The 25,594-nt window shown below is 39.0% G+C and overlaps 1 protein-coding gene across 1 annotated transcript in view; it reads right to left on the minus strand.

Annotated features, from left to right (window-relative positions):
• Positions 1-1,498: 1,498 nt before the first annotated feature.
• The window catches only part of PPP1CB (protein phosphatase 1 catalytic subunit beta), a 31,120-nt gene continuing 7,024 nt past the window's right edge, over positions 1,499-25,594 (minus strand). Inside the window, exons 2-8 of the mRNA NM_205122.2 lie at positions 20,395-20,526; positions 16,932-17,162; positions 16,486-16,590; positions 9,019-9,090; positions 5,527-5,678; positions 3,864-3,998; positions 1,499-3,262 (exon numbers count right to left, since the gene is read on the minus strand). Coding sequence (NP_990453.1) covers positions 3,158-3,262; positions 3,864-3,998; positions 5,527-5,678; positions 9,019-9,090; positions 16,486-16,590; positions 16,932-17,162; positions 20,395-20,526 — 932 coding nt within the window. The 3' untranslated portion in view covers positions 1,499-3,157. The remainder of the gene's footprint in view (positions 3,263-3,863; positions 3,999-5,526; positions 5,679-9,018; positions 9,091-16,485; positions 16,591-16,931; positions 17,163-20,394; positions 20,527-25,594) is intronic.

Below are 25,594 nucleotides of genomic sequence, written 5' to 3' on the forward strand. Positions count from 1 at the left end.
TTCTGGTCAGTTCCCTTCTGGCACAACTTGCTGACTGTTCTATACTTGAAAGGCTCCATATGATCAGAAAACAAGATCTCACTGATAGTTCATGACAGTTGACAGTAAAACATTTTCATGAGCTGGTAACATGTACCAACACTACCACAGCATCCATATTTTCCATTATACAGTCTTCCCTGTAACGAGAATTATACTATTAGTTTACTCACTAGTGTAATACACTATTAGTGCATCAGTATTATGTAGCATTAATAAGCCACTCATCACTTTTTTGGACTTTCAAAGGGATTACAGAAGTGATTAAGTCCTACGCTTGTCCAGTATTGTCTATCTCTTGAAACTCTAGCCCCCAAATCTTTGACAGTTTTGAAGACCAGCAACTGGCACAGCCATAGTCTCAAAATACCACTGTTATACCTTGAAGCACAGTATTTGAAGTCAAACCTGTCAATCACATCTTAAATCACATCTTAATTCCAGTAAGAACTGCATATGCTGTTCTTAGTTGCTGACTTGACATGATTAAATTAAATACATGAAGTCATAAGGAGCTATTGACTTCTCGGACTGTCTCAATTATTTTAATGAACATAGTTTCAGACTCTCATTTCCAGAATGGACAGTTGTAAAAAATACTCAAGATCTACATGAACAAAGCACATGAAAGCAGAAATAGGATTGTAAGTTTTGTTCTGATGTTCCTGACTGGTTTCCAATATGGAAACTTCAACCCTACCTGTAGTGATATATTTATGAAAAGCCCATAAGTTTTCTCCCTACAAAGACTGGAAGATGTCAGCAGCCATCCCAGCCATTTGGTGTGGAAAAAGCACTCAAACTCTCGGCCAGTGATTGCTACCATATAAAGCAAGCAATTCTTTCAGGATAATACCCCTAGATATGGTAACAGTTTAACAAACTGAGTATTTCTTATTTCTTTATGATACTTAAGAAGGTCTGAAAATTATATTCCTCTTGCAGCAGCACCTATGCTATAAGCAAGCATGTCAGGTACTCACACAAATACAGCCTTACACCTAGACTTTTCACGATACAGAAGATATTATTCCAGAAACTAAGGAGAAAGACAAATTAATTCAGTCGATGGGTAACGTTCTGGCAAAATGCCAACAAAAAGACAGCATTCTCAAAACTTGTAAACCTTAATGTCAAGTAAGCCATGACTTCAGAGCATGAAGTCACCTCATCTAGGCTTACAAAACAGATTTCAATTACCTCATCACACACCAACACTGCACTCACTCACTCTCCTGTCATCACTGACTTTCAAAAGCAGCGTCTGAGCAGCAGTGCACATACTGTACCTCTATATTTTATATTGCATTAAACCGGTGCTTGCTTCAAGACAAGGTAACTTAAACCACTGTTCTAAAACAGACCAATCCAATACACATCAGCAATATATATGCCGTACTAAAAAAAGCAAATTCCACACTTGAGGGCAAATACTAGTAAAATAACCAGACAGACTTCATTCAAATGAATTAGACAACTTTTACTAAATGAAAAAACTACATTTAAAATATGCATTTAAAACAAAAATGGAATTAGAAAAGACTTAAATCCATTTTGAAGAACTTGCTCACTGTGTCAGAAGTCAATATAACTCTTGCATTATATAATGTGCCAGTTCATAAAATGCAAGTTACCAGAATTCTCAATTTAACGTTTTCAAAGACGATACTGAAGTCGAGATTTTCACATCTACTGATGCACACTTAGAATGGTATAAATCTGAAGCCTTCCCCCAAAGAATCTTACAAATTCAACAGTATTCAGTAAACGCTTTTGTGTTTGTATCCAATAAGTATTGCATCCTAAAGCATCACAGATCCGTGCCTTTCGTTTATCCCACTATACTTTGTATCTTCTCTATATCTCGCCATTTACCAATGTTTACCCCTTTGAGAAAGGAGAGAACTGAAAAGAAATACTGTATAACTCTCAATCATGTACAGAAATTATTGCTACTATAGTACACTACAAAGCAGAAGTCTATACAATAGTATATGAAATTTGATCATGAAAATCCAAAGGATAAAATCTTTAGTGACATAAGCCTTACAATCATGTTGGACATTCATTTAGCAGTTTTAGCTCACCACTAGTAAGCTAACCTATAGTCCATTGGTGAACATCCATTTAAACACACCCTCTTATGAAAAAGAATGTCAGCTTTCAAAGGCTTAGCAAATAAGGATCTTCATGTTCTGTGGAACTACGTAAAATGAATTCTGATACAGGTAGGGAGTTACCAGTTACCTGGAAGCTAAGCATGCCAAAGGTGTTTCATGCTAATAAAACTAAAGCCAAGGTACCACATAATCAAGTTACCAACTAATAGGCAATACCATTTTTGTCCTAAGTTAAATGATGTGCCATAGCACAGTGTAACGTCAATAATTTAAAATAGCGTAGTGTACAAATTAATTGTGTGGCAGTTTAAGTTAAAAAGTCAAGGCAGGTTTTCCTGTCTCAATTTACGTTGGCTGTCAAGCTGTCCAGTCGGGGCATGTTGGTAATAATTTGCCTTTTAATCACTACCATACTATCAACTTTGCATTATAATGGGGCACACATTTGCGTGGCATTACTATGAATAACACGAGGATAGAGGGAGGATAAGAGATCAATGAATGTTCTAATTCCCTTCCATATTTCAATTTCAACGAGAGCCAGGGAATATGACTAGATACCGTATTCGCATCATTCTAGCTACAAAATAACCAAAGTAAACGCAATCAAGCAACAATAAGACCACATTACACAAATGGAACATCATGCTCTCATCTGGTTTAACTATTACATCAAGTTTTAACTGGGATGTTGGTCAACTTTAAAAACTGTGGTAAGTGTGAATATGCAGTTGCAATAGGTTTTTTAATTTTTAATTTTATTTTTTACTCTATGCTGGATATTAGAAGTTGGAGCTATACTTGTTACAATACAGTGTCGCACATCTTTCTACTAGAAAAATTAATAAAGATCCTTTACCCGTCTCTTTAAGTTAAACGTGTGACATCATAAAGGGTGTCAAATGGCTGGATGGTTTTACAGTGCACACTTATTATATACTGTAATATGGAGTTTTGTCCTTGACAGATCTGATGGTTTTTCTACATTATTCCTTTCTTCACCTCTTCTTCGGAGGATTAGCTGTGCGAGGTGGAGTGACTGGACGCCCAGAATTCAGTCCACCATACTGGTACTTGGCTTTCTTTTCAGATGGCTTCAATATCTTAGAGAAAATAAAGAAGTTCTTTTGAGTCAGTGACAGCTGAGAACATTTCAAATACCCTTAAGTCAACATGAGATCTTATTCAGAACGAACAGGGTGGGGGGAGGACTAGAAATCACAACACAGTCATACAAGTTCCTGAATCCTACAGACAACAGCACTAAGAAAACTGTTTCTAACCTCTATTTCCACCATTTTACTGCGGTGGAAGACAGGAAAGAAAAGGAGCTCAAAATATTGCACCCGAAGAGGAGTAAGGAATAAAACTCGAGCAGAATAACCACACTAAATGAGTGCCATCCACCTAACTACTTTCTCTGATCACTAGCTATGACAAACAAATTACTCAAATAACATTGAAATGAGCATGCAAACAGAGGCAACAACAAATACTCTGGAACACAGAAAACAAATCCCACACAATTCCTTAGAGAACAGTTGGTTTGCAGTTCTACTTCTCATAGACCAGACTGTTGTGACATCATTTCCGTAGCTCAAGTATATTAACCTAGCCTAACCAGAAGCATGTCAACAAGTAGACTAATACCACATACACAGTCCAAAACTTAAAGGAACACTTAAGTGTACAAAAGCACCATACCTGAAAGGAACACATCAGAGTTTCGTCCACACTCATCATGCCACCTGCATTGTCAAACTCTCCACAATAATTTGGAGCTGAGAATAGGGTGACCAACTGCCGTTTAGCAAAGAATTCGTATCCATCTTCAACCACCTGTCAGCATCAGAGAAATTAATACAGCTCACGTAAACCAAAAGATAGATTTTGAAGAAAAAGACTAGTCTTAAGGCAAACGGTACTTCTATTAAAGACACAAGAATTCAGTAAAAAAGTATTTTATCTTTGTCTTCAAAGAGGACAGATTCACTCTATCTGAACAGTGAATGCCAAATCAAGTAGGTTTGACTGTCTGACAATCCTAATACTAGATATGCATCAGTTTCACTGTCGATATCATCATACTTGGAAGTCAGTTACACACCATCAGTTTAAGGATTCCCAGTATTTTGTACATATGCAAACTTGGATACATTTGACCTACTAGCTCAGAGCACAAAAGGTCCACATACCATCTTAACTGCAACTGTAACCATAAAGTTTCACTTACAGTACAGTGTTGGTCCTACAAAACTTAAGAGTAGCAAAGTATAGGCTTTTGACAACTTCTGATGGTCTAAAAGCAAGCTGGTTCTGCTGTGCTTTAAGAGCACAAAACACCCATAAAATATTGCAAAGTAATACAATACATCAGCTGAGGATATTCCCTCTTCCCCAAAATAGGAACCTCACACAATAGACTGAAAGTGATACACAACAGAAAACTGCTGACTTCAGTCCAACTGCCAGTCTTTTGAAAGATGTCATGCTTTTACAAAGAGCTGAAGCATCTGTATGAATACAAAGATACTAATGGTAATCATTGTGCAGTTGAGACATCTCAGCAACTGTTCTACACACTAATATTTTCTAGTGTTTTTAGCAGTAAAACCCTAAGAAGAATGCAAGTGCTCTGACAGAACACTTGAGTTTAACTATAACAAAATTAAAAACCTATTTTTTCCTTCACAGGATGCCAGAGCATTTAAGATCAACGAAATAATAAAACTGGGACATTACACACCAAACTGAAACCTGATGTCCACTTAAGCAGGACACTTGCTTAAAATCACTTCATAAGAACTGCAAACAAACATGTGTAAACATTGTCCATGCCAAAACCGGTTTTGTTTTCTGTGTATTTCAGCAAGCAAAACAAGTCTATGCCGAAGTACTCTATAACTAAATTGAAGGCAACGTTTATGTTCAGGCCTGTTTGTAGAAACATTCAAACATTACTAAATACTTCCATGAAGTCAAACAAAGATAGTTATCTAGTAGCTGTGACTTAAACCATGTAATACTGAAGTAATATTCAGTAATACAGAACTCAAACTTCAGTGCCATTCTTGAATTTACTTTGCCACTTTTAACCTACACGTTTCACCTCTAGTATAGTTTAACAGTAAACAGATGATACACAGATCTGAGGAAATCTAGTGTTAACATTTTACTCAGTTGACATCAGATACTCAGTTCAGTGAGTAAACAGGATGCAGACTTACAGTTCCTTTACTAGGAACATGTTGTTTTTCCTAGAAGTAAAGCAATACAAGATAAGTTTTAAATACATGCTACAGATAACCAACACCAAAAATGCATAAAGTCTAGGAGAAGTTTTAAGCAATAATAGAATCATTCATACCTGGTGAGCTCGACAGATTAAATCCAAATCGTGACGATTCAGAAATTTACTGACCACATCAGCACCGAAAGTAAAAGAGACCCCACGATCATTTTCACCCCAACCTTGCACATCTTTGTCTGGGTCAGACCACAGCAGGTCACATAGTAAGCCTTTGAAAAATAACGCAAATGAAGATATTAGTCTTAGGAGGTAAAATACAGAAGTATTTTTACTTTAAAATAAAGTAGTTTTACTGTAACCACCAGAGCAGCTTCCCCTAGCAACAAATTCAGCAATATCTGAATTTTGATTTGGGCAAGACGGTCTGCCTAAGTCTGGAGAATACGGCAAGACTTCTTCCCTTTAAAAATGATGGTACCTTGAGATGAAACAAATCAAAACCAAACAACTCTGAAATAATATTTAAATTGTAATATTCAGCATATTTACACAGAGCATCTGTGGAATTTAAAAAAACAATGCAATGCAGCACATTTTCAAAGGCAGTCATCACTTCCATAGCTTGCCAAGCAAGCTGACTTTGAAAGCCACGGTGAGCTGCTGAATCCTATACAGGACCAATCAGAAAAGCAACAGAAATCTGAACCAGAAACTTCTGAACATGAAACCTTTCTTACAATACATGAAGAACCTTGACTGACTAAATCTAAACTTAATTTCATTTTCAGCTTGGTTGAACTACCAATGATTTTTTAAGAAGGCTCATGCCAAACAGTTTGGAACCTAAATTCAAGTAATTAAATCTTTATTATTTTAACATCAGCAAATGCCTTTTTCCAGCTGCTAACAAGACGTCATCTAACAGTGGAGTTAAATTTTGTACTAAAGATGATCCTTTAGTCCAGTTGCAATGCCTCAGGCCACTAAAGTGCAATACAAAGAAACAAACCAAAAAGCATTCAAACTTTATCTCAGTTGACATGAAACTGTACTCTCTCTGCCTCTGATGACTAACCCTTAAGTATTTAAGTACTTCAGTGCACTGCTTCACAACCAAAAGGAGGAGTCAGTTGGCTTTGCTACCAAGAGTTCAGAATGTGATTTCCAATTAAGCCAAGTTATAAGCTACACAAAATACTGAAGACATTATTCTTTACACAGCAAGACCTGCAAGTTATGACCAAGCACAGCTATCAACAGAAATCTACTGTGCTACTATTTTATTCTTATATAAAGCTATCAAGTGGTCTTCGGCAACACAGAGATGTCTCTAACACAGGGCAGCACTTTGTTTTTAGAAGACAAATCTGAGAAGGCACAACTACATTTTAACTCAGGTATCGACCTCAAAGCAATCTACTGAATACAGAGTGCATTGGAAAATAATTTTACTGAAATTTAGTCCTATGCTGAATCTATCTTTCAAAAGTTTCAGTGCAGCACCTCATGTTTTCTTAGCAGCAATTTCCAGCAAGTGGCAGAAGCTGCCTGAACTACTCAGAAGTACTTCCTCTTCTACTGCCCCACCAAGATACCAAATAATCTTTAGAGTCACACACAGAAAAATACAAACCTGTCCTATAATTTTTAATAGCTGTGTAACAGAACCCTGCAAAAAAGTCTCACATACACAACTGAACTACACCAGTCAGACAGGTTTATTTTTAATGTGCAACACCCACCATTACAATAGCTTAGGTTGACTGAACAATGTAACACAGTAGACATGAGATATTCAAGATTACACAAAAGAGGGAGCTACAGATTCCCAGTATGTGAATAGTCAGCAATGACAACCAAAATAATACATATACACACACACACCCCTGGGTAGTTGCATTTTATGAGGGCTAAGTGTTATTCTTGGAGACAAGTGATTTAAGTCACCATAAGGAGTTAAATTTGGGTAAATAGCTTCTAAACACCATGAAAAAGCCATGAAAATAAAAGGTCTTTAAACTGCAGTTGAAGTTGGAATGGCTTTTTCTATCAGACTACAAGAAACCATCGTATTATCTAATCTTATCAGCAGAAGCCACAGAAATATCTAACAATTTTTGCATCAATGTGAGCATTCACAACGCCATCCCTCTACAAACAGCTTTCAAGGACCTCAACTTTCACAGTAAGACTGCTTCTGTTTACTTTCTGCAAGATTTGTTTCCATTCAGTCATATATAATGGTTGCCATCAGTAGGTCCAAAAGACCAAGTCCTTTGACATCACTGTCATCTTAGCTCTACTGGAAAACATCTGTCTACTTCTGAAAGCCAAATGAAGACAGTAAATCAGTGGATCAAAAGCTTCATAGCTCCCCCCCCCAGTCCCCTTTTTCTTTTTCCTTTCAACTCCCTATGCTTATTTTTAGGAGGTACTAAGAATACATCACTTTAGATGAGTGTCCATGGAAACTGGAACTACAAGGGCAAGGGCATTCCTGAAGCAGGGGTGGCTGAAGCAGTAGCATCAGCCTGTTGATTAAAATTATCTTTTCTGAAAGCTCTGATAAATGTAAAGTTTGACTCATTTATAGTGACATTTACGTTGATATGGAGTGAATTATAAATAGCGTTAAGAGGAAGAACTTCAAGTGCCATTTATACTACAGAAACACTCATTTACCAGTCTAGTAACACATCTGTTTCAAGCATGCATATACCATCTTGCATTGAAGTGCAGTTGATCGAGGGACAGTAGACAGATTAAAATCAGACCCTGAATTACTCCTATGCATCAGCACTGAAGACATTACAGGAAGTAGAATTCTTCTTTTCCAAGGTTTAACTATAACACCATTTCAAACAAAGAAGAAAAAAAAAAAGAAAAGCTTTGAACGTGATATCTCCTCAAAGTTAACTTCAGGCTATTGCTGAAAACAACATGTAAAATCTCACTGTACTGCTTGACAGTCTTTTCAGTCCTCTAGTAATAAATCTGAAATAAATGGAACACTGAAAAGGATGTTTAATACCATTCAAAAAGAGCACTGTACAGAAAGCAATGGCAATATGCATTCACTACCTATAAGCAAAATATGATGTATTAGCAAAGGAAAGTTTCAAGACTACCCAATGGCACAAACAATGTAATTCCAATGACAGTGAAGTTGAAGAAGGAGATTCTACAAATTTGACAAGGAAGGAGACATGTTACCACTGGGCTCAGGTACAGAAAGGCTCAAACATTTCAAACAATACTCTGCAACCTTTAAACAGTTATGCTGATATATTAAAAAGTTTGGGTGTGCCTATTCAAGGCAAAAAAAAAGAAAAAAGAATGAGTTGTTTAGTTTTATTTGATCATCTAAGTTTGTTTTAAGGCAGGCGTGGATAGTCTGTTATGACAAGCAATAACAACGTGGGCAGTAACCTCTAACAGTATCAGTTAACTGAGTCATCATGAGAAGCAAGATTCATGCTCTGCACAGAAATAAAGCAACACTGTACTGAAACAGAGTTAATGACTTCAGCCACTGCATTGCCTGTACAGAAATTGGTTAAACCTATTTCATCACGAATACCCATTTACAGCGAATTCCATGCCACTCACCTGTGTCAGGAACATCTGTAGGTCTCATAATTCTCCGGATCTGCTCCATTGACTGGAGATCTGGAGACAGTCCTGTAGGTAGAAAAAAATCCAAGTGATTTATATACACATTTTACCTGTTACAAAGGATTCCAGAGAACAAACAGGTTTAAAGACAGATCATCCATTGTTTCCACTGGAATATAAACAAAAGATTGTTCTCAGCAAGACCATTAGGCTCCCAAACAGAAGAACACAGTAACACAAGTGAAATTAGTGAGGTGCTTTAATTGTTTTCCTACTGTGATTTCAGCCACGCACAGAATTCTACAGGCAAGTAGATTCACTTCAATAGCCCATTAGACAGAAAACCAGTGAAGGACAACTTTCCCATTATCTTACACAACAAAAAAGGATGCAGATGTTTGCAACCAATTTACTTTCAAGAAGCTAAAGAAAAGTATAACACATCCAGCTTTAAAACACCATAAGGAAAAGCAGCCAGCAGGTATGATTTACATCATACGCAACTGACAACACTATTTCAAAATGTTACCACACACTGAAGGCTGGAGCACCTCCCCAACGAGGGCAGGCTGAGAGAGTTGGGGCTCTTCAGCCTAGAGAAGGCACTGGGGGGACCTTATAGCGGCCTTCCAGTACCTGAAGGGGGCCTACAGGAAAGCTGGAGAGGGACTTCTAAGGGCATGTAGCGACAGGTGAGGGGAAATGGCTTTAAACTGAAAGAGGGTAGGTTTATCCTAGATAGTAGGAAGAAATTCTTTACTGTGACAGTGGTGAGACACTGAAACAGGCTGCTTAGCAAGGTTGCGGATGCCCTCTCCCTGGAGGTGGTCAAGGCCAGGCTGGATGGGGCTGCGATCAACCTGGTTTAGTGGGAGGTGTCCCTGCCTGCAGCTGGGGAGCTGGACTACACAATCTTAAAGGTTCCTTCCAATCCAAACCGTTCTATGATTGCATCAGTTGAGCTGCAGCCACTAGACACAGTAAATGAATAATAGATTATGCAACTGCAATACATCCTGAGCACAAAAGGTAGTCATCTACTACAGCTCAGCTGCTTAGTCATTCATAAAACCACAATGCTGATTATTCAAGTCACCGATCACAAAGAACACACCTCTTTTTGTATAATTTCATCATATTAATATCTAATTGAAGCAAACAATGGGGTTACCAAGTTGCTCTGAACTCGTCAGATACATGCTCCCTCCAGAACTGTTTTTACTTAAGGCATACAGGCATAAAGAAAAAGACTACTGGATGGATACACTGGTGCCTTAACATGACATTAACTAAAGGTTCTAAAATGAGTGAAATATTTACATCACTTAGGCTAAGACCACCTCATTAAGGAAGCCAGAAATTTGGAAAGAGCATTTAGTTCTGACGTGTGTAAAAACATTATATTATACTAGCAAGTCATATCCATTTTACTCAGTCCAGAATTTTGAGCATAACAAGAAATCTGTCACTGGAAAGGAATCGCTACACAAAATAATCTCAGCTAACATCCAGAATTGGACAACAGCAATGGAGGCATTGGACGAACAGCGACTTCAACACATTTGATATAAGAAAGGATTTGAGAAACTTTTCCAGTATTAAGATTTTAGATTATTTTTATTCAAATGGTCTTCTGATAAAAGCCTTCTATCCATATCAGCTTGCCAAAACCATCCTCATGACAATACCTTGAGGTTGCGAAGGATGGCAGAAATCTCATGTTAGATAAAGTATCAAAGGAGTTTTAGTCTATTACAAACCATTATAGGGAGAAAAACAAATTCAAATCGACAATCAGCTTTTAAACTTTGACCCACTTCTCCCTCCCCAAATCTGATCCATTCACATGTAGATTACACTAGCACAAAGGTGTGTGGGTTCCAGGCACCGCCACACCCTGAGATAGTAATGGGCAATCTCAGCTAAGTACAGCCAGTTTGTGACCTTCTTTGCTGTTACAGCTCTAAGCATCTCAGGTTATACCCAAAGCATGAAAGTTCTTCAAAAGAAAAATTCTAAGTGATGTCTCAACTCTGTAGCTGTTAAGTTCTGTATTATTTTACATTGCTGTAAAATCCCCAAAACCCATGACTGCCTGAATGTTTGTAGACCTCTACCTAACTTATGAAGAGGCCTTTGCACAAACATGAATGGCTCGTGCCTGTAATTCACATCTATAGACAAAAATTACGCATGATCAGCATCAAATGAAGGAATTACAAAGGCAAACAGGTTGCTGAAACTCAGGTCAAGCTGCTGCTTCTACAGTGATTGCTGCAAACCACGTTTTGAAAATAAACTGAGAAGTACACAATTGAATTAGGCTGTCCTATCAGAATGACAGCTAAGCACTCAGCATACAGTCTTCTTGAAGTATAAGAGCACACCTTTCCTAGTGGAAAACAGAAGTCAGAAATAAGTTATTACTCATGGCAGACTCATTAAATCCAGGCCACAGATTTAAAGCTACTCATCAGATAGAGCTACTAAGGTAAGACTGATTGTTACACATTTTTATATAATAATCCAGAAAGCTCCTCTGCTCTTCAGATACTATATATGAGAATCAAGAAGACTCCTCGCATCATGTCAGTAATGTCGCAATCTTATCTACTGTATAAACTTATGTGTATCTACTAAACTGAGTAACATCTTGGAGCTTAAATGGTCAGCCAAATGTGTTCAGTCAACATAAAACTACAGCACGGGATGTAATCACAAAAGGATATAATCACAAACACTCCCCAAAGATTAAAACTAGAACACGGTGTCAAAGACAACAATACTGTATACCACACAAAGCAGAGTAAAAGGCAGAAGCTGTGAATGGTTACAGAACAAGCTTTAATACCGTGAGATGAAGATCAAAGTCAGAAGTAGGCTGTGAGGACAGCTTTGAAAAATAAAGATAAAACACTAAATGGAAAGACAAGAAAGTTTCAACAGAGAGGGAAGGAGGCAAGCTGAAAGAATACTTGGAAAGATCCTTAGAAAGCAGAAACGTGGAGACAGGAATGGCAGGAATAGTTTGACTTACATTGTGATGCCTAGGAGAAACAGCTGACCTAGGATTTTGAACTACTCAGACAGTCTACTGGGATAAATTAGGTGCCTTTATGTACTATGTTATGAGGTTTTGCAAAGTTTTAATATATATCCCATAGGACAATATTTTTAAAGTAAACGATGCAAAAATGCGCAATATAGTAAAAAAGGCAGCTACCTTCTATCTTCCTGCTAGCTTCAACCTCCAGCACAGTTAGTGTTGTTGACTCAATGGTTACTACAGTAGTAACATCATGAAAAAGGTGTTGGCAGTCCATGACTTCAGGGAATCTGGAATGTAGCTTGGACAGGGTTGGAAAAGAGTGGAAAAGGGGCAAAGCTTAAGTGCTGAATGGCCACGTTCACATACTAGGAGCACACAGCACATTTTGAAGTGCTGAAGATCAGTTGTGACTGAAAGTATTCAGTATTTCAGGTACAGGTGAAACCTGTACAAGTCTAAGGGACAATTAAGATGAGAAACAGTATTTTCTGTTTTATTGAATATGGGAATCCTTACAGCACGTAAGTAACAAAGGTTTTCCAGCTTCCTTAAAGAAGCAGTGAACCCCCTCCCAGTATACTAATATTTCTTTTTCTTAACAATAACTTCCTAGGCTTCTTGTCCATAATTCAAGTCTGATACTTTGTGTGCATGCAGTTTCATCATAGAATACAGTATCCTACTTGACCTGCTAAGTATCCTTGGTGACCTTCTACTATCTAAGCTTAATTATTTAACTGAAACACCTCAATATTTTGTCACCATTCTTTTTCTACTGTTCCTAAATAAAATACAAAGTACAAGGATGGTAAAGAAACATCTTTCAAAAAATTATGACTTATGATGGCTTCCTTGGTGCATAAGAGATTTTGTATATGGGCTGCTCCAGAAGCTGTCTCCTTATTATATTACGTTGGCCTATGATTTAAGAGGCAGATGTTGGTGATATGGCAGTAGAGGTTGAACTTTCCCACCAATAGTTACATTTTGTTGCCATCTGATAAATGGCAGCAGAGGGGCAGTCTGACAAAGCGGCACATCATACGGAATTGCATATCATAAAATGGTTTAAATTCTAAGGGACCCTTAAGATCACCTAGTTCCAACCCTCCTGCAGTAGGCAAAGGCACCTCCCAATAGACCAGGTTGCTCAAAGCCCCATTCAGCCTGGCCTTTAATGCATTTTTGTGTTTTTATTTTATTTTGGGGGGGGGAACATCTACAACCTCTCTGGGCAATCTGTTCCAGAGTCTCACCACCCTCATAGCAAAGAATTTCTTCCCACTATCTAGGATAAATCTATCCACTTCCAGTTTAAAGTCATTTCCCCTCATCCAATCACTACATGCCCTTAGAAGAAGCCTGTCCCCAGCTTTCCTGAAGGCTCCCTTCAGGTCCTAGAAGAAGGCTGCTGTAAGATCCCCTCAGAGCCTTCTCTCCTTGAGGCTGAAGAGCCCCAGCTCTCAGCCCGCCCTCACAGGAGAGGTGTGTTCTAGCCTTCTGATCATCTTTGTGGCCCTCCTCTGGACCTGCTGCAACAGCCCACAGTCCTTTGTCTGTCGAGGGCCCCAGAACTGGACACAGTACTGCAGGTGTGATCTCAGGAGAGCAGAGTAGAGGGGCAGAATCACCTCCCTCAATCTGCTGGTCATGCTTCTCTTGATGCCAGAATACAGTTGGCCTTCTGGGCTTCAAGCATATGTTGCTGACTCATATTGAATCTTTCATCAACTGACACTCCCAAATCTTTCTCTCCTCAGGGCTGCTCTTAAGCCATTCACCACCCAACCTCTATTTGGGATTGCCTCAACCTGGTGCAGGACTTCTCACTTGACCTTGTTGAACTTCATGCAGTTAGCATGGGTCCACCTCTCAAGCCTGCCCAGGTCCCTTTGGATGGCATCCCTTCCCTCTAGTGTGTCTACTGTATCACTCAGATTAGTGGCATCTGCAAGCTTCTTGAGGGTGCACGCAGTCAATTTCACATGTAAAACAAAGGTATGTCACTGAATTCCTTCAAGTGGTAAAAAAGGGCACCTGCTGACACTTGCTGAACATTTATGGAGACCAAACAGTGGATGTTAACACAGCGAGGCAACGAGTAGTGTGTTTCAGCAGTGGCAACAGTGTCATGAAAGACAAGTCACATTCCAGACAGCCATACACAGCTGTCACACCACAAAAACGAAGAGGAGCTTGGATCAGCTCATCCATGTGAATTGGTGAACTACAGCCAGGGAAAATGCATACAGAGCTAAATGTTGGTTTCAGTGCAGTGGAAGTGATGGTGAAAACACAGGAATGTGGCAAAGTTTGCACCAGGTGGCTCCTATGAACACTCTCACAGGAACAGAAAGAACAAATTCATCAGGACTTATTGAACAAATACTAGGCTGAAGATGACTGTTTCCTGGACCATGTCATTAGTGGTGATAAGATGTGTGTCACCACTATGAGCAGCAGTCAAAACAGCAGCCCATGGTGTGGTGACATGAATTCTCCAAAGATAAAGTTCAAAATGCAGCTCTCAGTTGGTAAATTGAAGTGCACTGTTTTTTTTTTTTTTTTTTTTAAATAGGAAAGGGGTGATCCTCCTGGATTTCCTGGAAACTGGAGAAGCCACATCAACTCTGCTGCATCACAATGCTCCAACTTCTAGAGTCAGGCGAGAGAAGAAAAACTTCTGCTTGCAACACGACCATGCCAGACCCCATACCATTGCTCCACACTGGCAATCTCGGCTGGACTGTCCTACAACATCCATTATGTAGCCCAGATTTGGCATCTTCCAATTTCCATCTTTTTGGGCCGATGAAAGATGGACAACACAGACAACATTTTCTTTGCTAGGACAGTATTGTTCCTGCTGTGCAACAATGGGTCACCTCCACTGGTGCAGGTTTTTATTTATTTTCAACAAGTGCAGCATGCAGGCTCTTGTTCATCGCTGGCAAAAATGTGTAGCTAATGGCGCTGTGTTGAAAAATAGTGTTTCACAGCTGAGAATTTGCTCTATCAAGTACTGCCATCGTGCTTTTTGTATCTGCTGTAGTTTCCATGGAAATAAATAGGAGGCATTACTTTCAGAGCAACCTCCGAATCTTCCCTGTAATTATGACCTTTAACTCCTAAGACAAGAACCAGTTAAAAAAATACCCCCACCCTTCAATGGAGAAAACAAGTAATTTCTCCAACACATCAATGCCACCTGGAAGCTGCTATAGACTCACTCAGTTGTCTATCACTGTATTAGTTCTGGATTTACAAAGGAAAGCTAACACCTAAAAGCATGTTATGCTTAAGACTAAGCTTATAGTAGCAGGCAATACATGATACAAGTGTAGGCTGGATGATTCCATACAGACACAATCCTCATAGAGGTACTTGAATAAAGGCAAGGCAGCAGTCATCAATATAATATCATAGTTCAGAGAAATCTGCACAGGAAGTCTGAGTACACATTATTTCTAAATCCTAGTGGAGCTGTTGAATCAAACTGTAAGTTTCTGCAGAGCTCTCGCTTCCAGTTGTTACTAATCACCTCCTTGGCTATGCAGATCTGATACCTACCACACCATTGCTGGATCAAGCTGCTACGTAAAGAAGGTCAAAGATAGATGGAAGACAGTGTGATAGTTATTGCTACTACAGAAGTAATTTGAAAGCATTGTCAATTGTTTAAATTGCTGCGACAGTACCCTACAAGGTCCCAGAATCCTCTAAGTAACACCTCCCAGAAAAACATGGGGTGTTTCCTTTGACAAGGAAGAGTGTCTGAGTGACAGTATGGGAAGAAGTCACAGCCTTCTTGAAAATCAAACACTTTTTCCACTACAAAAATTGTGCAGCATTGGTGCCCAGAATGTATGTTTTCCAACAGCCAATGTCCTTTGGAGTCAGACGGAGCCATGATTGATCCAATCTGATGTCAATGCCTAAACTCAAGCATCAGGCTTGACTGACCAGACTGTGGTCTCAGGGGTCTCTTCCACCAACATCTTACAAAACCAGCTGAAGAGGTCAAGACCACAGAGCTGGAGTTACTTGTGAAAGGAAAAGCTTCACTTCACAGCTAGGGATTCCAGTATCTGCTATGCATCAGTAAATAGCTTTGGCAACAAGTCATGAAGCAAAAATTAGGCATGAATTCTTATGTTCAGAATCCTCCAAAGAGGGATATATACCAACAGGAATACTTAGACATGCTTGCCCCTCTGACACAAGTGGTCATTTATGACTGAGAAGCATAACATCTGTTGGCTACCAGATGTATAGAAAAATGCAAGACAACAACCTTTGCAGACAATATACATCATCAGCTAAACATCATGTATGCACATCCATTCAATTTGATATAATGTTAATCCAAAGAACAGGTTAGACACAGCCATTAGAACTAGTCATCCATTTACCTCCATGACAGCAGAAGATCTTCTCATCCACAATGGCTGCAATAGGCAGACAATTAAAGCAGTCTGTGAAGGTCTTCCAGAGCTTAATATTAAACCTCCGCTTACCTACAAGAACAGTGTGAGAGATTAGGAAAAGACGACTATTTTCTTAAAGCCAACCTACAATATATATCACAACCTGATCAAAAATGTAAGCTGTCTACACACAGCTTTATTTCTGAAACCTGAGTGCACTTAGACTCCTACAATACCACTTCGAGGACAACAGAACAGAAAATAATTCTAAGTTTTACCTTCTTTTGATACGCACTTTCAGAAAGTTTCAAAGCAGGTTCACAGAACACTGGAATTCTTACAGCACATGAATCATGAGTCATTACTATAAGTACTTCCAAAACACAGTATTAATATACATCAGGCTTTCAGAAGAAATAGGTTTAACTTACATTCATCATAGAATCCATAGATCCGGTTGATGCTAGCGCACTCATGATTTCCTCTTAAGAGAAAGAAGTTCTCCGGGTACTTGATTTTATATGCCAGAAGTAGGCAAATTGTTTCCAGAGATTGTTTGCCTCTGTCCACATAATCTCCAAGGAAAAGATAATTCGCTTCTGGTGGGAATCCTCCATATTCAAACAGTCTAAGCAAATCTGTATACTGACCATGAATATCACCTGAATAACAAGAAGTTTACCAAGGATTAGCACAACAAAGAGTAGACACACCAAGAACTTAAATCAATTACTTATTATGGGATGGTAAAAAAAAAAAAAAATTAACATTCTCCCTTACAAACAGACTGACAATGGGTATCAGAAAAGTGAAAACTATGTTACACTACAAAACCAAGGACTTATAAATGCAACTGACTATTCACAGAACTGGTAAGTCAGTTAGGACAATCCATGAAAATCTGAAAACCCAAAGCTGAAGAAAGCTTAAGCATAGTTTGAAGATTTCTAATCATGCTCTCATCTGGTGAAATTAAAATGGAGTCAGAAAGACAATCATTAATGTAACAGTTAAATGGCCAGGAAGTCAATGGATTAAGTCACATGACTTACTGCAAAAACAGATCAGTACTGGATCTACACTCACTGGAGAGAAACTGAACATTATGCTGGCAGTAAGCACTTTCAAAAGTCAGCTGCTTGTCCTTTGATAACATCACTGTACTAAAATTCCCATTCTCTGGCATTTAGAACAACTCCCTGGATGCAATTATTTATTGTAAATAGTACAGAGACTCCAAGACTGATAGCCCTTACACAATACTCAAATCTGCAGAAGTATCTTAGGAACTGTAACAATCACATTACTCATTACATTGCCAGTTTTAAAATTAAGATGTCTTTCCACATAATAGCTCTGTGCAGCAATTAAAACACCACAGCACAGCACACCAGACTAGGCAGAAGTAATTACCCGTAAGCTGCCCATAAGGTCAAAGGTGATACCAAAGCTCTACAGTAACATGTACAGGAGATGTGATATATATTTCAGCTGACTGTAGAATTCATTAAAGTGATTGAATGCTAAACAATACCTAAGAAGCCTTTAATAAAAGCTGTATGCTGATAATACAGACTACCTCTTGATCCCTTACACTAAGCATGTCATTAATACATTTTCAATTGCGTTGTTTATTCTGTGGCAAAATGCCTGTCTTTATTAAGCCTAGTAATTCTCCAGTAGAGAACCAGCTTCCATGACTACAACAAACAAGCAAAATTAACAAAGTGTCCCCACCCATATGCCTACAACTTGTTTCAGAATCTTAAAGCAAACAAAAACATCTTCACATCTTGTGTGGAGCCGTGTACTCCAGTAGTGACTTGATGCTTTACTTCTCTTTATCTTTCCATGAGAAACTCTATACCATCTTCTTTCAGCAGACAATGCTTTTAACTATTTCTTGCTCAAGGAAGGGACTTACATCCCACTTTCCTTTTAATAATGAACATTATCTACTACCCAACTGCAGGCCCTCTGAAGTTCTACCAGCTAAAATCATTTATGCATACACTACAAGAAGAATTTCTACTCCACTTGATATTTAGAAATCTCCAGGTCAAGATCAGAAATCATACAGGTTTCATCAACACGTCACCATGGTGTTGAATCTAGTACTCCAGAACTATTCAATTAATACATGACAAACTTCATCACCATTAGAAGTACTCGTCACCAAAGTAAATACACTATGGAAATACTTGATGTGCATTGTCTCTAACTACTTTCAGTTACACACACAAGCTAAAGGTATTAAAGGACAAAGGATGAAGGAACATTCTGTAGGAACTACTCTGTGAAGTGACCAAAGCATCTAATATTATTCCACTGCAGGCACTTGATAACTTAAAATACAGCTTCATATGGGCACAAGTTGAAGCATATCAGAGTAAAGAGTACAGCTATTTTAAAATGGACATTCACATAAGAATATCTTCTATCTTATGATAGAACACAGCCATTCAAGATGTAAAAGCTTATTTTGAACTCAACTGATTACAAGACAGTTCTATAACAATTTCTCAAGCACTACCTGAACACATTAAAACAGTAGTTCAAAAGAGCATATTGTGCTTCTGGTGAAAGCCATCACCACTCTTCCACTTCTAAATACATACATATGTGATAATTTATTTAATGTTTAATTTAGATACACCTGACACTTCCAGGTGCTATCACTTTATTCAACATGTAATTTAAAAAATAAACTTATGTAACAGTGCATTTGCTACCCCTACTATTGTACATTTAAGAGCCTTCTGAGCTGTCTAGATTTAAACAAGTGAGAAACTAATTCAGTTTAAAGGAGCCTAATTATACTTCGCCGATGTAACTTAGTATTAAGATTGTATGCAAGTATCCCAATTTTCTTCTATCTAGAAATCAGATGACACCAGTCTTTCTTGTCACACTATAAAGAAAATGTAGTAAAGCCAGATTTTTACCTTCAAAATTATGTCATTAGGCAAGCCGGTCCTGTTCCTCCCCCCCATACTCAAACAAGCAATTAGTCATTTAAAAGTGACTTTGCCATTAGTGTTACGTTTGTTCTTAAATAATTGCTAATATTCTAAATGTACAGCATATCACTACAATTGCTCTGCCAGAAAGTTTTAATTCTATCGTACTTCAAGCAGTCAAATTCAGGGATGTGTCTGCTGTTAATAACTTGAAGCATGATCACAAGCAAACATTTACAATGCTTTAGTAACAGTTAAACATGCATGTACACCTATTAACAGTACATTTTTGAAGGAGCTTTGCATATTCTAAAGGCTTAGGGAAGTAAGAACACAGTTTTACTTGTATTTGATAACAGTGTTTGATGATACTTGATATCGTGTTTCTGGTATGTTTTACATGTTAAAAAAATCATAAATTAAAATTCCTTAAGTTGAAAGACTAGCAATGCTTTGTTCAATATTGAATATTTTCTAACAGACTTGTAAAGTACTCCATTTCATCTTATATAAAGATCTTCCTTTAGTTTCAGCTGTGAAGGGAACAAGGACAGCAGGCATGTACTGCTTATGTTTTTTTTAAAATACTTCGAGGTAACGATCCAAACAGTAGCAGCTCTGTGCAAGCAGCCCTTAGGAAGTACAGGGGACAGGTTGCAAAATCTGCACTAGAAGAGAATGCATGCAGCTCTTACTGCCATCAGCACTTGCTCCTAAACAGCAGCAAGAGAAACGTTAGCTGCCTTTCCTTGACCGAATCCAATCTACGTTGAAAATGATGTTTAAGATTGAGATATCAATCCTCAATCACCAATCTGTGTTGCTCAAGGTCATTTGTGTATCTCAGTATCTTCTTCATCAACTTTTCATTCCAAGCAGCATCCAGCTAAACCAACACACCTACATAACACATACACACATTAAGTTTACATACCACAGATTTTCAGCGGTGCCTCTAGTTCCAGGAGAATAGGCTGGCTAAGAAATATTTCTCGTGATTTTATGCACAGGCCCCGAACTTCTGCTTCTGTCATCTGAACAATCTTCCCAGGACGACATCCTCGTACTGAAATGAGATGTTTAACAATTAAGATGCTGGCACACAGATGCCTAACAACAGATAAGTGCACATGAGCTGTGTTTGAAGTCTGTACCCGATAAAAAGAACAGCACACACCAACTTATCTACTAAATGTGAGAATTGCATATTCCAGCCAGTTCTAAAATTAAACTCTGATTAGTGGCAACCTGTGCTTAAGCTCTGAATGCGTCCCTGATAGCCACGGTCCCAGAAAGCAGCATTTTAGATCTTGCTTTCATCTATATTTGGATAAATAGCAACTTCAAAAAGTGTTTAAATGAATTATCAGATTATGCTAGAGTATTCACAGCAGGCAAAAAAAAACACTTGAGAATGGAAATATCAAACACATTAGCACAAAATGATCCAGGCCAACTAAGTCCAACAAGGCAAGCCAAATACAAAGAAAAGACAGGTATGTTTGTGCTTTTAGCAGCTGAAATTGTCCTAGCAGGAACATCATGTTAAACTGCGTCTGTGTTAGTAAAAAATCTTGGTTCATACGTAATGGATCTTGAGTTATGGGAACCTCAGTGTCCAAACAGACATTCAACTAGCTTGAAATCGAATTCCTATAGCCACAAGCCAAGTATTCCTATCCATACTTAGTACTAAACTTTCCAAAAACATTCACACTGCACTCCGACTACCATCCTCTGGCAAGCCTACCTGCAGCTGCTTCTTTCCATGAATACCTACAAGATTCTTCTCTTAGAGGCTCTAACGTGAACATGAGGCAGCAAAACAGAACAAACATCTACACTTTGGTTGATGTGGCTCAGTTCTGCATGTTAGTATAAACTAACAATCAGATGTAAACTAATAGAGCAGAATACAGCAGTGTCTACAACAGGCTAGCATCATGTTCTGCCCCCTGCTTCACATGGAGCACCACTCAGCATTAAACCACAGTAGTAGCTGTAAGAAAAAGTGGTATGAACCTTTAGTAGTTTGAATCATGTTTTCGAACTCTAACATAGTAAGATTTGGCTTAAAAATATTTGCTGCAGTTTCAGTAAGTCTTACAAAACTTGCTAACAGAAGAGTAAAATGAATACATTTTTTTATTGCAGCTCAGCTCTCAGCCAACATACTTCGCAGAGTAGATCATTACCATCTATGTTCTACATGGGGGAGAAAGGATATAAGGGGAAACAACCTGTCCTAAGTCACCTAGTACTGAAGTCCAAAGCGTTAACATCAGAAAGCTCTGCCCTGCCCATCACTGCATACTTCTCCCAGCATACATCTGATAGTCCAACACTGCTGCGTTGTCTGTTTCTTTTAATTAAAATAAATAGAAACCAGATCACTTGTTTAACTAAGGTTAAGCAGCCACAGAAGAGATGAAGAGGCAAAAAAAGAATTAGTACTTCAAGTAGGAAAGAGAAGATGTGAAACTACAGCCAGCAGGAACGCAGCAATAGAAGGAAGGCCAGCTTATCTGCAGTGGTAATACAGTGCTCATTAGAATCCCACAAGAACAAGGCTTGGAGAAGCACCACGGGGAGACTTCCTTCAGGGAAACTCCAAATGTGACATGTGACTCCAAATGACTCCATGTGACATTTACCATATGGTAAGTCACACACCTTCCTCTAACTACATCAGACAAAGCAGACAGCTTTCACTAACTTCTTCATAATCTAACATCTTAATGTAGGAAGAATGACACGTTAAAAAATACAAGGGCAGACAATTAAGACACAAAGCGATTGGGGAACAAATGCACATAGGCTTCAGTTGCAGTGCATCTCAAATGTCTACAACATGATGCACTTAGAATTATTTCTTGCCAATAATCGCTTTGGGGCTGAAGAGGCATCTATCCTGACAGCTCTGCATAGGATTTGACTACTCAATCTGCAGGTACCAAAATCCTCTGAACACCTCCATGCTTTTCAGATACTTGCACTCCAGCAGCTTATAGAACTGCCTTTCCCAGACCTGCAACTCACTGTGCTAGACACAGCAAACTGTCACTATACCTAACAAAGTTCCCACCTGAAAAGAGCACAGTCTTAACAGTTTCAATTACTCTTACTGAGGTCGTTACGCTGCATTTTAAACCCATGGTTGTCTGATGCCTATAACATCAAAGGTCCTACTCCGTGCTTCTTCAGCCTAACTAGCTTGTCTGCCACATTCTACTCTACTATCTGCTTTCCTTTAAACCCTCCTGATAAGCATTTAAGTTTTCTTCTGTATTTAACTACTGCCGATGTTTTGCAACACCAAAATGAAGGCATGTAATAAGGATTAAAAGCAAGAAGTGACTTAATTGCACACATATTACACCCAGTCTAGTTTTGGAACTCAAGTCCAGGAAATTCCACCATAGATGACACTGACGTTTCCATAAATAGCCCCAAACAAAGCACAGAAACCAAAACTGAGGCTGCAGTTCAAGGAGGGCACTCGAAACATTAACTTTGATCCAATCAATATTTCCTAGAACACCAGCATTGGCTCCCTTTGGAAAAGAGAGGTACAAACCTGGAATAATGGCTTAATCCTGCAAAGCAATCAAGTGCTGCTGGATTTCTGCACTAGAACACATACTGAACATGCAGCTCATGACTTCCAAATCAGCCAACTGCCACAGCACATCCAGAGTCACAGCGCTAGTTCCTGACCTTTTATAATACAGACTTACATGCTGCAGCCCCTTAACAGGGAAGCCCACAGACTGGCAACTCATTACTAGACACAGGTTCTCCAAATAAACCCTGCTTCTAAAACTATGCTGAGCGTGTCAGTGGGAGACAAGAAGCCTGGTGACTGCAGTTATGGGCAGCCCCAGGGAAGGGAACAGCCCTGAGCCACTGGGCCTTTACAAAGGCCTGTCCATCAGAACGAGCAGCAGCTCTGCAGAACACACAAGCTCACTTACATTGGAAGAAGCAGAGCCCGGGCATTCATGAGCAGTCATCATCAATAATATATTAAAGAGGCAAGTTTTCTCCCACAATCCCCATAGTCAATAAGACAAATAACGTAGTGAAAAATAAGAAGCTACTGCGACCTCAGAAGCCTCAGCCCATCACTGGAGTCACACTTAAAGGTGCTGAAAGGTTGCCCAGCCAGGCATCTGGAAGAGCTGGACCACTGCCCTGGCACAAACAGACAAGCAAAACTAAGCACACATTTCACCCGCTTTCACTACAACTAGAATTCTGTTTACGTTTCCTTGGCTCAGCCAGGCACTGTATGGAATGTAAGTAAGAGCATCTCTCACCATATTTAGTTTTTCAAAAGACAACTCCTCAAGAACTGATTTAAAAGGAAGTTATGAGAACTGATCAAGAGTACAAGTTGTGTTTATCAGACTTCTTTGCAAATCACTATAGGAAACAACTATTAAACACACCAGCAACAGATACAAGTTTCACCATGCATGCACCTCACAAAAGGCTGTAACAGAGCTGGGAAAAATCAATCATTCCAATGGTTACTGTTTACCCAGAGGAGGAACAGTACCTCAGTATTAGGTACCAATTAGTTCGCTATGATGCAGACACAGCAAACACGCACTGACTTACACAAGAATCTGTAGCAGGGACAACAACTCCTCTTCTAACTCTCAATCCTGCATGCATAGCACTATGCCAGAATAAAACTTTACTGATAGGAGCTTAAACCTTAACAACCTAGTGGAGAACAAGGAATTAAACATCACTGTATACATTGTATTTCAAAGCTACTGTTTTAGCACAATAGTTTCTACAGTAATCGAAACCTACTCTAATTACTACTGAAGTGTCTCAGCACCTACACAACTGTTACTAAGGCTGCTTACCAACAACAGGAGCCAGTAATTTGAGATGTGAGTCTCAGTGCCAGGAAAGAAACTTCTGCACTAAGAAGGGCTTTTTGTTTGTTGGTTGGTTTTGTTTGCCAGCATCCTTCCAAATTCATGCCAGAGAGCAGCAGATTTTGTAAGGTTGCCACGCTTTCTAGCATTACAACACCAAGCAAAGTGGTCTAAGAACTGCCTACTGGAGGTTCTATGAGTTTTGTTCCTTTTGCTGTACTATTCCATATAGTTGAGCAAGCCCGTTTAAGTCAGTCTGTCACACTGTCACTGACGGGCCTCTCACTTTAAGTAACCAAGCTTCTCATTTTGTGGTGTCACTAATAGAAGTTTCTTCTGTTACTGAATCAGCTATGGTATGCACAGCTGTCCTTAGCATGACTGTGTTCTAATACCACACGGACCCTGTTTATCAGACAACACTCACACTTTCAGAACACCATTAGATCCTGTACACACTTCTACCAAGTTTGAAAAAATATTGGTGCCAGCGTTGCTGCTATGAAACAGCTCCCATCTTCCCCTGCACACCCATTCTGCATGCACATTTGCAAGGCCACAGAGTAAACTGCACTAGGGAGTGCACCTTTTCCTTCCAGTACAAAGAAGCTACAAGAAGTTTAATCTAGGCAGCTCCCCAGGCTGGAAGATGCAGCCGCTGTGAACTTGAGTGAGGATAAGCCAAGGACGAAGCAGCCAGTTGCTCTTCTGGCAGAAGCTCCAGCCAAGGTATTGCCAAAATTATCATTTCCAAGCTCTATTTGCCGAACCGTATCTTTAATAAGAAGCAAACAAAAACCACAGCACAAGACTGCAAGCACACAACTTCACCAACATCCCACAAGCATATATTCTCCTATGACAGTCTCAGGAACAATTGATGACTGGCAACAAGCAACTGAACATACAGCTGTTTGTCTCTTGTACAACAAAGTACTCTGCAATAGTTGATGAACCCTGAACAACTTCTGAACAGCAGGAGTAGAATGGATTTGGAAGCTAAAGGTACCATTACCTGTTAGAGAAAACAGTTCTGACAGCTTTGGAAATATGTTCTAACGTTACCTAGCTCATTTTCACAACTCTAAGTTATTTTTTTCATGCTTTTAAGTCCGGAATCCTGGATTAGAATGTCTTTCATTTTGGAAAGCAAAGCCTCTACTCCCTCAAAACATTTCCTTTATTTCAGCTGTATAGTTGCCACCAGAAGCATCCACTCTCTATTTTGCAGCAAAATGG

Source organism: Gallus gallus, chromosome 3, assembly GCF_016699485.2.
Source record: "Gallus gallus isolate bGalGal1 chromosome 3, bGalGal1.mat.broiler.GRCg7b, whole genome shotgun sequence".
In the NCBI taxonomy this organism is placed as follows: Eukaryota; Metazoa; Chordata; class Aves; order Galliformes; family Phasianidae; genus Gallus; species Gallus gallus.